The 15,986-nt window shown below is 35.2% G+C and overlaps 1 protein-coding gene across 3 annotated transcripts in view; it reads left to right on the plus strand.

Annotated features, from left to right (window-relative positions):
* AFF4 (ALF transcription elongation factor 4) overlaps nt 1-15,986 on the plus strand; it is a 78,118-nt gene that overhangs the window by 47,614 nt on the left and 14,518 nt on the right. For all 3 annotated transcript variants that reach the window (XM_087816384.1, XM_087816385.1, XM_087816386.1), the window contains 10 exons: nt 508-544; nt 2,499-2,544; nt 3,852-3,906; nt 4,512-4,549; nt 4,668-4,830; nt 5,495-6,412; nt 10,026-10,114; nt 10,713-10,953; nt 15,181-15,275; nt 15,897-15,960. In XM_087816384.1, the coding sequence (XP_087672510.1) occupies nt 508-544; nt 2,499-2,544; nt 3,852-3,906; nt 4,512-4,549; nt 4,668-4,830; nt 5,495-6,412; nt 10,026-10,114; nt 10,713-10,953; nt 15,181-15,275; nt 15,897-15,960 (1,746 nt within the window). The remainder of the gene's footprint in view (nt 1-507; nt 545-2,498; nt 2,545-3,851; nt 3,907-4,511; nt 4,550-4,667; nt 4,831-5,494; nt 6,413-10,025; nt 10,115-10,712; nt 10,954-15,180; nt 15,276-15,896; nt 15,961-15,986) is intronic.

The following is a 15,986-nucleotide window of genomic DNA, read 5'->3' on the forward strand; positions in this document are numbered from 1 at the left end:
CTGATTATAAGATTCTGGAAGCAGAGAGAAGAAGAGAGTAAAATGACATGGGAATACCTTGTAGGTTTCTTTAGTCTGTAAAAGTGGTATATTTTGAGATTGTATAGGTCGTACAGCTATTTTCACCCTAGTATAAAGTTTTTGGTGTATTACCTTTTTAAAAAGAAAAATTAAACATTTTCTTAAAACCAAGAATCTTAAATTTAAATAATTTGCTTTTCCAGGGCTCTAAATTAGGATATGAATACCATGCTGAAAAGAAATGAATGAGAAACAGTTAGGTTGCTTTTTGTAGTTAGCTCTGGGAAAGTCCATTATTGATGACAAAATTGCTGAGGCTGATCAGATTCCATTAAATTCTTTTGTATTTCTTTTATGTATTCTTAGGAATTCAACATAATTATTCATTAAATTAGCTGGAATTGAATAATTTCACTTGAAGCATTTTTCACTAATAAAACCTTTTCACTTAATGTTACTATATAATTTTTGTCCCATTTATCACAGGAGTCTCAGCAGTCCAGCTTTGGCCCTGGAGAACAAAGTGAGTATTTCTTTTCCTCTTGGTTTTCTTCAACATTTCCTTTCTCATGGTCATATCATATATTGCTTTAATAAGTTCCTGCATGTCTTATCCCGATTTTTATAATATGATTAGTAATGGATTCAACTGAATTTTCCCCCCCAAAATAATGCCTGTATTTCTCAGGAGATAATATGAAACCAATGCATTTGTAATGGGAATAGCAAACCAGCATTGGAACAGTGTAGTTTTAAGGTTTCAAGTAGCAGCTCATTGTGTAAACCTTAATTGAGCATTGTAAAATTAATTCGTGCAAAGCAGGATTTTGGCTAAGTTTTAAGCACACACAAAACTAAGAAGAAAGATGTTAACCAAATAATGAATGTTGGAACATGCTCTCTGGTAGAGACCAGTATATGACAATACTTTACGGAAGATGGCAACATTCTACACAGTAATAAACGTGTGTATTACGTCCATGATTCAAACACTCCAAAGAGTTGTAATGCATGTATTTCTCTATGAAAGTACCTAAAATCAATACATTTGTACTTGCTTCTTCAAAGTCTTTTGAGAAGAGTCTATCAACTGAATCTTGATATGCTTAAAAAATGAAGAATTACAGATTATTGGAGATCAAAATTAACTTTTTATTATTAAGTATTTGAACTACAAAGTTCATGAATTCAATTTGATTGACACCTTATAAACCCAAAAGCCATTCTGTCTTTCCGTCTGCTTCATGAAGATACTTGGTTCTGTGATAGCAAAACTCCAGGTAAGAAGGGATCACTGTAGCTTACAATGGCTCTTCTCTTCCTGTTTGTATATTTATTTATTCATTTGGTCTGGGAAGAAAGTCTGCTGTCTGCTACACAGTCCCCTTCTACCTCCACTCTCTTAGCCTCTCAGAGGAACTTGAGGGAAAGATAGCCTTAGGGAATTCAAGCATGGTCCCAAGACCCGATGGCTGTGCGAATTGACAGTGGTAAGGGTAGCAGTAAGGTCAGGAACTGTAGCAAATGTCTAGGCTTCATTATATAGCTCTGTAACAAAACCAGTGTTCTCTTTGCCAGGAGCAGTACCTTCTTAAGTAAGGTAGATTTACACTGGTAATAAGCTATTTTGGGAGATAAAAATATGGAACTTTTTGACACTTAGCATGTTATCTTTAGTGATCTTAAAAACGAAACTAGAAGAAATTCCTCCGAATATTAACAAACTTTATTTTATATATCCATTTCTTAATTCTGCATTAAAGCTATAGTTATAGGAAAAAGGGACCTGACATTGTGAATATACAGAAAACAGCTAGCTAATAGACCTTAGAGTTTACATTTTCTCTCTTAAAATCTTTAAGAATGTCTCATTCTTTCTTTTATTCCCTGACCCCCATCCTGTCTCCCAAAGCTAACTATTGGCAGATGGGATCATAAGCTGCACCTACTCTTTATTACCATTTTGTTAATTTATTTTAAAGTTTTTGTAGTATAAAGCTCTAGCTCATTCTTTTTAGCATTAAAATTGTGTTATGTTGTATGAAAATATCATAATTTGTTTGACTAGTCCCTTCTTGAGGGACGTTTGTTTCCAGATTTTGCTGTTATAAACTATATTATAATAAACATCCATGTGTATGTTCATGTTTATGTACTCCTCCAGATATATATGTAAGGTAAATTCCTTTTATTATAATTGCTAAGTCAGTGGATATGCGCATTTAACAGTATTGATTAGATAATATTATCAGATTGCCCTTCAGAAAGATTGCATGAGTTTATAGTTCTGCCAACAGCATATGAGCATGCCTATTTCCTTCAGTATCTCATATTATCAGACTTTAAAGTGTTACAAATGAATGAAGAATTGTATCTTGTCATTTTGATTTATATTTCCTTGAGGGTATATTGATAGATATTTTATAATCTAAATAGCCCTACTTCAGTTAGTGATTTCTGCATTCTTTTTATTCTAGAAAGATACAATCCTTCTAAAACCTCAAATGGGCATCAGTCTAAATCGTAAGTTTATTGTTTAATAAGTTTAATGTTTCTTTTTTGCTAAACGTCTACATGTAGTGTCTGGATATTTAGAACAACACTTAGAAACATGTACTTAATCTTTGAGTGTCTGGCAAAAACTTTGACATATTCACACGTGTGAACTGATTCACCGAGCTGCATTATTAAATCATGGAGGCTGAGAGGAATTCAGAGTAAGTTATTTGCTTACAGGGAATTAGAGAGATGCACTAAGCCCTTTTCCAAAAGAAAACTCTTTTTCTGTCCCACTTAATTGGGCCAGCTGTAAAACATGTCATAATTCTATAATCATCTGGTTACTGTGTTTCTTTGTGATTATTTTATGTGATACTCAGAATTTGGGGTCAGATTTAGAAACTCATGTTAAGCTTTGAGGGGAAAATGTAGTTATTAAAGTGAAAGATTTTTCTCCCACTGATTGGAGACTGTCATGAAATTTTGAGAAGAAAAGTAATGAAACTACTAGTAATGAGAAATTAAAACTTTTTCTAGTTTTAGTTCTCCCTAAGTTTTGTATTAATTTTCCTCTTCTGTAAAAAGGCAAGGAGTGTTTTATGGTCTGTTACTCAGATTTTAATTTTAATTTTGATGTTATGTCTGTAAGAAAAATATGTCTTTTTGTTTTTTAAATTGATTTGATCAAGGAAGATTTGGAACCTGGAGCTTATTTTTAATACATACATGGTCATTTGTATGGTATAGCCAAGTTTCTTGTCCATAATTGTTACTTCTATACAGGGTACTCATCTTGCTTAGTGAGGTATTTATGAACTAGAACTTTGCCTTTGTGTTCAGGTTTTCACAGTTACCCAGTTGTACAGATCTCTTCATGGAACATTGGGGACAATGAAAGAGAATTACCGATGCTTTTATTTTATCTTCCTTCTTTTTAGTAGTTATATCTCTCTAGTGGACTGTTGGGTATGAGTATGATAATTTGTCTTAATAATTTGTGTGTGTGTGCAATTAGAGAAAAATAAGAGATAACAAAAGTGAATATAAGAGTTTCTAGAAGTTGGCTTTTATTTCATTAGAAAAGAAAGTGAATATTTTACTTATGGAAAAGTTGGAGTTTCTGGAATTTTAAATTACTTCTCAGTTTTTACTCTGGATGTGAACCAAACCAGAGAGAATAAGACTTACTGATTCTTTTCTTTGTTTTTCACTTGAAACTTTGGTGGCTACCACAGTGATTATTTGTAGAATTCTTAGTAGATATTTAATATTCTGGTATGCCATGATAAATTGTTCCAAAAATAATAACCCTTTCTGCCTTTTCCCTCTAGTATGTTAAAAGATGACTTAAAGCTAAGCAGCAGTGAAGACAGTGATGGGGAACAGGTGTGTCTACTACTACATGATTTTGCCAGTCTCATACAGTATTTGTTTTCATTGTTTTTTATAAAAAATTATAATTGAAGAATATATTTATGATCCAGTTATTTAAAATAAGTTACTTTTTTTTAATTCTTACCCAACCATATGTTTTTATTGATTTTGGGGGGGGGGGGAGGAGAGAGGGGAAGGGAAAGGAAGAGAAACATCAATCGGTGGCTTCCCAAATGCAACCCGACCAGGGATCGAACTTGAAACCTAGCCATGTTCTCTAATCGGGAATCTAACCTGCAGCCTTTTGGTGTATGGAACGACGCTCCAACCAACTGAGTCACCCGGCCAGGGCAAAGTTGGCTTTTTCTTAATACTTATCATGGATCAGAATATACTCATGAATCATGAGATTGTTGACAAGAACTATTAACAAAGCTTTTCATCTTATCCTGGCAATTAGTTATTCTTTAGGTAAAACAGTATGTTGTGTTAAGTGTAAATATTGATGCATACATTAGAGAAACCAGTTTTTCATGAAACATTCAGATATTGTTCACATTAAGCAGATGGAATGCTGTTTATTCATTCACGGATTTCCTCTCATGTTTAAATTTTAGGATTGTGATAAGACAATGCCAAGGAGTACACCAGGAAGGTAGCCATTCTTTTATTTCTTAAAATTGGTTGTCAGATTTGAATGTGTTCCTGTTATCATTGTTAAAAAAAAATAAAACAAAAAGACTTTTGGTCATTATATGTTTTATCTCTTTTAGTAACTCTGAACCTTCACACCATAATAGTGAAGGAGCAGATAACTCCAGGGATGATTCTAGCAGCCACAGTGGATCTGAAAGCAGCTCTGGATCTGACTCAGAGAGTGAAAGTAGTTCCAGTGACAGTGAGGCAAATGAGCCATCTCAGAGTGCATCTCCTGAGGTGAGAGGGAGGCGGAGGGTATCTTCCTTAGGCCCTCTCAAGGCCCCTGGTGATGGCCAGTTGAAACCTGATTCAAATATAAAAGGTGAAGGAAAGAATGTTACATATTCTGACAAAAAGAAATTGAGCTGTGTATCTTGGAGAAAACTAGGTACTTTGGTTCCTTGTTATTTGAACAAACATTTGGTCTAGATTAGGTACTACTTGAGGCCATATTCAGGTCATGAAAATACTGGAATTTTCTGTTTGGGCTTTATTTTTGTATCTTAACATGTAATTTATGTTATGTAGTTATTGTGGATAAAAAGAGTCTTATAGTGTAATTCTACTGTAGGTTGATAAAATGTGATTTGAAATCTCTATTGGTACCTACATCATTTGTTCACTTTCTGGATATTATATGGCCTTTTAAAATTTGGGCTTTGTAGATGGATTCCTGACAGTATTTAATATTTAAAGGCCATACGTAACATTAAGCTGCTATCTTCTCATTTAAGTGATTAGAGCTGATAGTCAATATTTAGCCCTTTGCTTTGGCTCAATCAGAGCTATGAAAAGCAAGTAACCTTAGTGGCATTAGGCATTGTGTTTTTCCTTTTCCTGCGACTGTAAATGAGGGAGAAAGCTTCAGTATTGAAAACGTATTTATTTCTCTGTCTTTCAGCCTGAACCACCACCAACAAACAAATGGCAACTTGATAATTGGTTGAATAAAGTGAACCCACATAAAGTGTCACCAGCTTCTTCTGTGGACAGTAACATCCCATCATCTCAAGGCTATAAAAAGGAAGGCCGAGAACAGGGCACTGGGAATAGCTACACTGATCCAGGTGGACCTAAAGAAACAAGTTCCACTACTCCTGGACGAGACTCCAAAACCACTCAAAAGGGATCAGAAAGTGGGCGTGGGAGGCAGAAGTCTCCTGCACAGAGTGACAGTACAACACAGAGGAGAACTGTGGGCAAAAAGCAACCCAAAAAGGCAGAGAAGGCAGCTGCTGAAGAGCCCCGTGGAGGCTTAAAGATAGAAAGTGAAACCCCCGTAGACATGGCTACCAGTATGCCCTCCAGCAGACACAAAGCAGCCACCAAAGGCTCAAGGAAACCCAACATAAAAAAGGAGTCCAAATCTTCCCCTCGCCCTTCAGCAGAGAAAAAGAAATACAAGTCAACAAGTAAATCTTCCCAGAAATCGAGGGAAATCATAGAAACAGATACCTCATCCTCAGATTCGGATGAAAGCGAGAGCCTTCCTCCTTCCTCACAAACTCCTAAGTACCCTGAGAGTAATAGGACTCCTGTTAAACCCTCCTCAGTGGAGGAAGAAGATAGCTTTTTTCGGCAACGAATATTCTCTCCTATGGAAGAGAAGGAACTTCTTTCACCCCTTAGTGAGCCTGATGACAGGTATCCACTTATTGTGAAGATTGACCTGAATCTCTTGACTAGAATACCAGGAAAGCCTTACAAAGAAACAGAGCCACCCAAGGGGGAGAAGAAAAATGTGCCAGAGAAGCACACAAGAGAGGCTCAGAAACAAGCCTCAGAAAAAGTTTCCACCAAAGGCAAGAGGAAACATAAGGTTTGTAAAGGTCTCGTTGTTTCTGTTTTTAAACATCAGAATCTGAAATGCAGTGGAAATCTCAGCGCAAAATCACTAGTTGAATAGTAGCCATGAGGGAAATAGAGGATAAGCCCAAGGCCCAGTCGAGGCTACAAATAGAACAGTCTCCTAAAGACCACTGTGCCTCTGCCTGTCTCCTTTAGTAAAGCAGCATCGTTTCTAGTCAGGTGCTTCTGTTCAGAGTGTGTCCTGGCCAGTGTAGAGGTGAGAATGAAGCAGAGATTGCAAACTGGCCTTCACAGCGTTCTTTAAATTTTGGTTTGAAATGTCTTTAGTTGGGGGTATGTACTCTCCAGGTTGTCACACTTCTCTCTCATACCCAGACCAAGTCGCACTTTCTAAATTACTAATTCCAGCTAAAAAATTTGTCTCACTAATTTAGACATTTCACCAATCTACTGTACATAACTATGCCCAGCTCTTTTCCCTTTTCAGACACCTATATCTGCAAGTTCAGAACTAAAAACATCTGCTGCCATATACTTCTCATCTCTAAATACTTCCAAGATAATTTGGATTTAAAAATGAAGCTTGGTGTATATATTTAAGGTCAGCTTTTTTTAGAACCTGGAAATGTGAAAACTCACGATGTCTATGATTGGAGGAAAATAGACATATAATGGAAAAAGCTGAACAATTTACATATTTAATGGAGAATCTTTGAGAAAAACAGCCTGATCTTTTCAGTTCTAGTGAGTTTTTAGAGCAACGTAAATTTTAATAATCTGTTTTGAAGAATAGTGTAATTTCCTGATACATAGATAGATGGTGAATATGATTGTAAAAGACTGAAAGCGTGAGCAGGGGAACAGATAGGTACTAGGTGGTCTCAGAGTAAAATCCCAATCCCAGCTGACCTTGAGGATAAGAATACAGCATTTTCTTAAAATGAAGTGAGCTAGACGTTTTTCCTCTCTTTCTGTTACAACCACAGTACTACGTGCACATGAGATATATTTGAACAAACTAGAATAATACTTGTGTTTATTTTTTGTATCTTCATAAATTGAAGATACTTTAAAGTCTGAATTTCTAGAAAATTGAAGCTTATTACTTTCAGTGCTATAGCTAATGTGTTTCCATTATTGTAGTGTGGGATGCTTTATTCAACTAAGCTGTTTAGGGCTGTTTAGGGCTGCTGGCCCCTGTAGTCCACAGCCTTGGATTGTTAGATGTGGTTATGGGATTTAATTCATAGAATTAAATTCATTTAATTCATGAAATAAGAACTTGTATATAATAGACTCTGCTCTTTAGAAAACTAAGGTATGGAATACAAAGCCGGTCCTTTTGTGCTTAAGTATTCCTTGTTCTTTATAAGATTTTAAAATATTTAAAATATAATAGAGAAAATGAAGGTTCTTTTTACTCTTTTTTTTAAAAATATGTGTTTATTGATTTTAGAGAGAAAGGAAGGAAGAGGGAGAGAAACATTGATGAAGAGGGAGAGAAACAATGATGTGAGAAACTAAGATTGGTTGCCTCCTGTATGCACCCTGACCGGAGACCGAGCCTGCAACCTGGGCATGTGCCCTGACGGGATCAAACTGGGACCTTTTATTGCATGGGACAATGCTCAACCAACTGAGCCACAATGGCCTTTTTAGTCTTTTTGTTTAAAAAGATAATATTACAAGAAAATGTCCCCTTCCTCTAAAAAGAGTACCCCATATCTCCTCCCCTCCCTTATATCTCACTTGTATATATTCCTCCCAAGTATTCTTTATCAGTACTTGTCAGTCAGCCCTGGCTGGTGTGGCTCTGTTGGTTGGGTGTTGTCCCGTGTACCAAAGGGTTGCTGGTTCAATTCCCGGTCAGGTCACGTACCTGGGTTGTGGGCTTGATCCCCGGTAGGGGGCAGTGCCGGTTGCAGCCAATCGATGTTTCTCTCTCATCAGTGTTTCTATCATTCTCCCTTCCTCTCTCTCTAAAATAAATAAAAACATGTCTTTAAAAATACTTGTAAGTCAAATTTTGATTTTATAAAATATATAACACCAGGAAACTTGGTGCTGATTTTTGAGATTGGTGGCTTTGGTAAAATTGTCAGGCAGTTCTTAAAGATAAAGCAGATGATACTGACAGGAGACCCAACCAAAGGTAATGAGGGACGTAGATTTCTTTTTCTCATGTTTCATGTGTTCATCTTTAATCATTTGTGGTAGGGCAGCGATTTTCAACCTTTTTCAGCTCGTGGTACACATAAACTAATTACTAAAATTCTGTTGCACACCAAAAAATATTTTTTTGCCAATCTGACAGAAAAAAAGATATAATTTTTATTCATTCACACAGGACTGCTATTGTTGTGTTGGCTTTTGTCATTTTTTTTGTTGACAGTCTAAGGGAAAAGAAGTTAGTGCCCTTGACTAGTCAGGTATTGGATGTATTAAAATTTTTTTGTGCATACTGGTTGAAAATCGCTGGTGTAGAGGAATAGATTATGTTATGGCTGCATGTTTGCAATCTTGTGCCCTGAAATTTAAAGCAAATATCAAATTGGAAAACTGAGGTTCATCCTGGGAGGTATCATTGACAATTACAGATTTTCCCAAAGCTTTTGTTTTAGCAAGAAAGTTTTTTAGAAATCATTAGGTTCAATTTACAATAAAAAGATGGGCGGTAACAAGTGTTGAAGATGTGAAGGAATTTGAATTTTCAAAGTGCTGGTGGGAGTGTAAAATGATATAGCAGCTTTGGAATAGTATGGCAGTTTCTCAGAAAGGTACACACAGTATTATCTTATGTCCCAGCAATTCCACTCTTAGATATATATACCCAAGAGAAATGAAAACATGTCTACACAAAAACTTGTACTTAAATGTTCTTAGCAGTATTATTCATGTTAGCCCAAAAGGTGGAGAACAACCTAAATGGCCATCAACTGATGAATGGATAAATAAAATGTGGTATATCCATATAATGAAGTATATGCAGCCATAAAAAGGAATGAAGTACTGATACATGCTACAACATGGATGAGCCTTAAAAAGGTTATGCTAAGTGAAGGGAGCCAGCACTCATATGATTCCATTTATATGAACTGTCTAGAATAGGCAAATTTATAAAGACAAAATGTACAGTTTAATGATTGCTAGTGTCTTGGGATGAAGACAATTGGGAGTAACTGCTAATGGGTACAGGTGTCTTTTTAAGATGATGAAATGGTCTAAAATGTGTTGTTGTGGTGGTTGTAGAACTCCGTGAATATACTAAAAGCCTTGAACTGTGTACTTTTAAAGATTGAATTTTATGGTATGTGAATTATATCTTAATTACAATTTCACACACCCCTGCTCCCACCCAGAAATCATTAGTCTGAAAAGATGCCATCTAAAAGACTACAGGAAATTTGTTTTAATATTTGGACTCTTTATCTAAAATAGGAGTCTTCTACTGAGACTTAAAACTTACTTCACTGAACATTGTTTAAATGAATTCTTTTACTTCACATTTGTTGTCTTACTGAAGTTTATCGGGGATAAGCTGTTTGAGGGTGACTAGTTCTGGAAACTAAAATTAGATGAATAAAGTTCAAGCCCAGCAGCTTTTTTTTCTGTTTTTCATATAGAATGAAGATGATAACCGAGCCAATGAGAGCAAGAAACCCAAAACAGAGGACAAGAGTTCAGCAGGCCACAAGCCATCCAGCAACAGAGAGTACGTCCCCCGAACATGTTACATGTGTATTAATATATGTGTCTCATTTGCTGTTGGGTACTTTCTAACACACTTTTATAATGTTCCTTATAGCAAGAATATATCATACACATGTATACACATAACATAAACCAAATAGTGGAAGCTTTTGCTTTTAGCTAACAGAGATGGAAAGCATTTGAGATTTAATCACTTCTTTTTAGTGGAGTTAGGGGTGAGTATAGGATAAGAATTAAAGTAAGGCTTTGCCACTTTCTGGTTAGATAAGCCTATCTGTAACTTGCAAGAGACTAATAGCTAATTTATGAGCATTAATATCTTCATTCACCATTCATCTTTTTGTTTAGTTTTGCAACCAGTATTTATCGAATACTTATTGTGTTGCAGACCAAGGGTTAGGCACTAGGTATACAACCATGGGGGAAAGCCAGACAAGATGCATGCCTTCATGAAATTTACAGTTTTGTTTTGCAGAAATCATGTATCCTAGTAATCTCATAGGGAAAAACAAATTTGTCTTGAAGACAAAGAGAAATGAAAAAACTCCATTGCCCCTATGACTGTGTGGAGAAATGAGGGCATTTGTTTGGTTTGGCAGGTCATCTAAACAGAGTGTGGCGAAAGAAAAGGATTTGTTGCCTTCTCCTGCTGGGCCTGTTCCTTCAAAAGATCCAAAAACAGAGCATGGCTCTCGGAAGAGGACTATTAGTCAGTCTTCTTCCTTAAAGTCAAGTAATAACAGCAACAAGGAGAATAGTGGCAGCAGCAAAAACAGTTCCTCCATGTCAAAGCAGAAGAAAACTGAAGGGAAGACTTCCAGTACCTCTAAGGAGGTCAAGGTAAGACACTGGGGGCCTGAGTGTTTTGAAAATCAGTTCTATTGCCATGTGACTTCTTCAAGGCGACACTGCTCTTTGAAAATTTTATAGACATCTCATTAAATTTATGTGCATTTTTACTCTCAAAATGTCATGTTCTTGGTGATAAACTAATGCAGTGATTTGAGACCATGAAAGCAGCAAGTCAGCTGGCCACATGCCTAGTAATTAAGATAGAACCCATAATTGGAAGAGTTGGTTGTGGAAAACCAGTTGATTGTGATTGAATTATAAATAGCTCCAGTTGCTTCATGGTTTAAAATTGGCTTTGGATTTTTTAAAATTGGATTTTACAGGCAAGTTATATTACATAAAGTGACAAAGCAACCATTTGGCTTTGATTCATGAAGAAGAAAAAAATTCTTTGAGCTAACACGAATTATTCCTAGAGCATGATCATATATAGGGGAATATTCTTAATGCATGTGGATGGAGATTAATGCAGCTTTGAAAAAGCTTCTTTGATCTATTACCCTCTATTTGTTTTACCAGGTTATTTGCATTGCTTTCTAAACTGTTCTGATCCAGGAGCAAACTCCATAACAAAATTAAGAAAATACCTGTATTTTTAAGAATATAATTCACTGGGTTATTATTTGTAACTTAAGTAGTAAAGGTTTGAGTTGAAAAATTAGATGAAGGCAGTTAGTTGTGCTTATTAAATGTGGTAATTATTAGTCTTTCAGATTGAGGTAATTTTAATTGTGACCGTATCAAATGAAGATTTACAGAAGGCTTTTCCTCCAGCTGGGCACCCTTCTGTAGTAATTTAGAAAGTTAGTATCCTCAAGGAACCTGAGTGTCCTGTTGGCTTCCTTCACTGCTCCAGATCTCTACTAACCTGCTCATTGGCTCTTTCTCTATTTCCCCTCCTTTAATTGTAGGATTTTGAGGTCTGTATGCTTTTTTTTAAATAATATATCTTTTATTGATTTCAGAGAGAGGAAGGGAGAGGGAGAGAGATAGAAACATCAATGATGAGAGTCATTGATCGGCTGCCTCCTGCACACCCCCAACCCGGGATCAAGCTGGCAACCCGGGCATGTGCCCTGATGGGGAATCGAACCACAACCTCCTGGACCCTAGGTTGATGCTCAACCACTGAGCCATGCTTGGCTGGGCAAGGCCTGTATGCTTTTATCATTTTTGTTTAACTATTCATTCAGTAAGTTCACCTGCTTATTTGGCTTTTGTTAATCTCATAGGTAAAATTCACTGCCTTTGTCTCTTCCTTATTGGTTGATCAGCTTCTTGGAAACAGGGATTTGTATCTTTCTTGTTTTGTGTTTTATCCAGTGTTGAACTTACTGGGTAATCAGGAAATATTCATTGGATCAAATGTAGTTATTTGTACTCTGTTGAACTTACTGGGTAATCAGGAAATATTCATTGGATCAAATGTAGTTATTTGTCCTTCTACCTTGTTATCGACAAACTATAAAATAGAGGCCCTGATCACTCTTATTTCAGTATCTTATGGGACTTAACACTTGTTAAAATTGTTGCTGTTAGTCTTAGCAATTTCCCATTTAAACAATTATATATGGGTTTATTAAAGAAAAATCTTGCCCTAGCCAGTTTTCTCAGTGGTTAGAGCATCGGCGACAGACTGAAGGGTCCCGGGTTCAGTTCCATCCAAGGGCATGTGCAGGCTCGTTCCCTGCCCATGTGGAGGCAACCAGTTGATGTCTCTCTCACACAGATGTTTCTTTTTCTCTCTCTACACCCTCAAAAAGCAATGGAAAAAATATCCTCAGGTGAGGATTTAAAAAAAAGAAAAATCTTTAATATAGTTAGAAAATATGCTATTTCTTCTCTCAACTGAAGAAAAATTAATATGGTAAACCAAAGTTACATATAATTTTTATTTTATGTTTTTGTAGATTTTTGCTCATATCAGATTTTTGAAAATGACATACAGCAGTTCATTATAATGTCTCGCTATGCTTTTAATATCTGTAATATCTCTATTTATGTTCCTCTTGTGTTCTTAATATTAGCTGTGTGCCATCTCTATTTTTTCCTTATTCAGTCTCATCAGAAGCTTACTAATTTTACTTGTCTTTTCAAAAAACAGCCTTTAGTTTTGTTGATTCTCTATAAGTTTGTTTTCTATGTCATTAATTTATACTCTTTATAATTTTCTTATTCTTCTTGTTTGTTTTGCTATTCTATTTACTGACTTTTAGAGGTCGATACTTCATTAATTTTTAAATTAATTGTAAGCCTTTTTCTTTCTCTAATGTAAGCACCTAGACTGTATATTTCCCTCTAAATACTGCTTTAGCTGCATCACACAAGATTTGGTATATGTTTTTATAACACTGCTTTAAATGTTTTCTAATTTCCGTGGTGATTTCGTCTTTGATCAAAGAGTTATTTAAAAGTACGCTACTCAGTTTCCAAATGTATGGAGATTTTCTAGTTATCTTTTGGTTAGTCCTTCTACCTTAATTACGTTGGAACTGGAGAGTGGTCTGCATGGTAACAATCTTAAATTTTGTTAAGATTTGCTTTATTTTTATAAAGTACATGGAAGATTTTTCTAATATTTTATATTGCTTGAAAAGCATGTGTATTTTACATATGTTATAGACAGGGATCTATATAATTTAATTAGGTTAGTCATGTTTTCATACCTTCTCTATGCTGATTGATATTTTGTCACTTCTAATGTTCACTGAGAGAAATGTGTTTTACTTCTCTTATTTCCACGAGTATATATAGGATTTGTCTGTTTCTTACAGTTCTATCATTTTTTTTAAATTTAGGTATACTTTATACATAATATTATTTCAGTTACAGATAATGGTTTGAAATTTATTTATTTTGTGAAATGATCATCACAATAAGTCGTTAACATCCATCACTACATGTAATGATTTTATATATCACACACACATAATTTTTATATAAGAAAGTGTATTGAAATATCTGGGGGAAAGTTTTTTTCAATTTTCAGAAATTTCAGTTTTCCTTCAATAAATCTAAAGTTACAGATCTATAAGCTATCCTAGTAATGTTACATTGCAACACAATATTCAGGAAGCCATTTCATATACATGCCAACTTGACCATGAAAAGCTTAGTATTTTTTCAAATCTCAGGACTTTAATTTTTATTCCCTGAAGTAAGCTGTAATGGTGGAACTGAAAAGTTCTTATCATACAAGAAAATAAAGAAAATGGTTATATGATTCCTTTTAAATAGATTTTAAGCACCAGTAGATAAATAATTTATTACTGGGTTTTCTGATGTTGAAACAGACATTTGTAGGATAAAGTCTACTTATTTATGTTTTATTATCGAAAGTATATATTCATTTTATTAAAGATAGGGCTGAATGGGGAAGCAGTCATAGCCCTGGCATACAGAGCTATGTTGATAAGAGGCAGAATAAAGTTTTGTTTTGTTTTGTTTTTTAAATATATCTTTATTGATTTCAGAGAGAGGAAAGGAGAGGGAGAGAGAGAGACAGAAACATCAATGATGAGAGAGTCATTGATCGAGCCCACAACGCGGGCATGTGCCCTGACCAGGAATCGAACCCTGATCGCCTGGACCCTAGGTTGATGCTCAACCGCTGAGCCACGCCCGGCCGGGCGAGAGGCAGAATAAAGTTTAAGAAAGTGGCTAGGCTTTTGAAATCTGACAGGTCTGGATTTAATACCCAAATTCCAGGAATGCCGCTTAAAGCTGTTTGAACTTTGTGCAAGTTACTTAACCTTGAGACTGGTTTTTATTCTATCCTAATAGCAGTACATATTTCATAGGGTTGTTGAAGGATTAATGACTGTGCTAAGTACTTAGTTAAGTAGTGCCAGGTAAGTAGTAAGAACACAGTAAATGTTAGATATTTTTATTACTGTTTCCATTAACCAGTAATTACCAGTAAATGTTGTCTTAAGTAGTACTGCCATTTTGATATTAGATTTATGTTTATGTGCCTAGGTCAGTGCCTGGCTCATAGTAGACCCCTAATATTGGAATGACAATTTTTGATAATGTTAAATGGATTCAATCTATGAAAATGATGTTTACAATTTGAAATTTAAAAATTTTATAACAAGGAAATTAATTACTGAAGTGAATGGAATTTTGTTTTCTTTCTCCCAGTGGCTCAGGAAATATTTTTAGTTTAATTTTAATTTCACAATTTTAAACATAGTTATATATTTTTTTGGCCAGGAAAAGACTTCAAATAGCTCCTCTAACTGTCCTTCATCTACACCAACTCCTGAAGCTTCTAAGCCTCGGAGAACAAAGCTTGCCTTTGACGACAGGTGAGATAAATAAGATTTTTTTATGCATTCAAGAAATCGTACCTGTCACCATGTAAGAAATTCATTTTCATTTCTGTCAGTGACTAGAAGAATTCATACTGTGATCTACAGAATAATTGGGTTTTAATTTGAAAGGTACCCAGTAGTCCCAGGTATTACTCCTTTGACTTAACTCTATGAATCTCATGAGGGATGTGAATGATGTGCCTTCTGGTAGAACCTTACTGCTGCTGATCACGGTTTAAAATAAATAGGGGCTTTCTTAAATATATAAGAATAATGTTGGGGTTTTTTCCTCCATTTTAATAAGAGATTATTTCTCTTATTTAATCTTTTATTTACCCTAGATTTCTCCAACAACTTGGGTAAGTAATACTTGTGTATTTAATACTAGGGAGCCTAATTTCCGTTTTCTTAAGTAAAAATTTGCCATGAGTTGGCCAAAACTATTTATGCTCTTAACTCAATGTAAACATTTATCAGGAAAATAGTGAATCAAATGTTTTAGTAATAGCTCATCTTCTTGAGGACATGAAAACTGAGGGATGCTAGAGACTAAAATGAACTATTGTCATGTTATGAAAAATACCATATTATTTACAATAAAAATTTACATTGCAGAAATTATTCAGCAGACCATTATTTACAAGAAGCAAAAAAGCTAAAGCACAATGCAGATGCATTGGTAAGTAAATATTCTCCTCACATGTA

The sequence above is a fragment of the Miniopterus natalensis genome, chromosome 4, assembly GCF_054644295.1.
Source record: "Miniopterus natalensis isolate mMinNat1 chromosome 4, mMinNat1.hap1, whole genome shotgun sequence".
Taxonomy (NCBI): Eukaryota; Metazoa; Chordata; class Mammalia; order Chiroptera; family Miniopteridae; genus Miniopterus; species Miniopterus natalensis.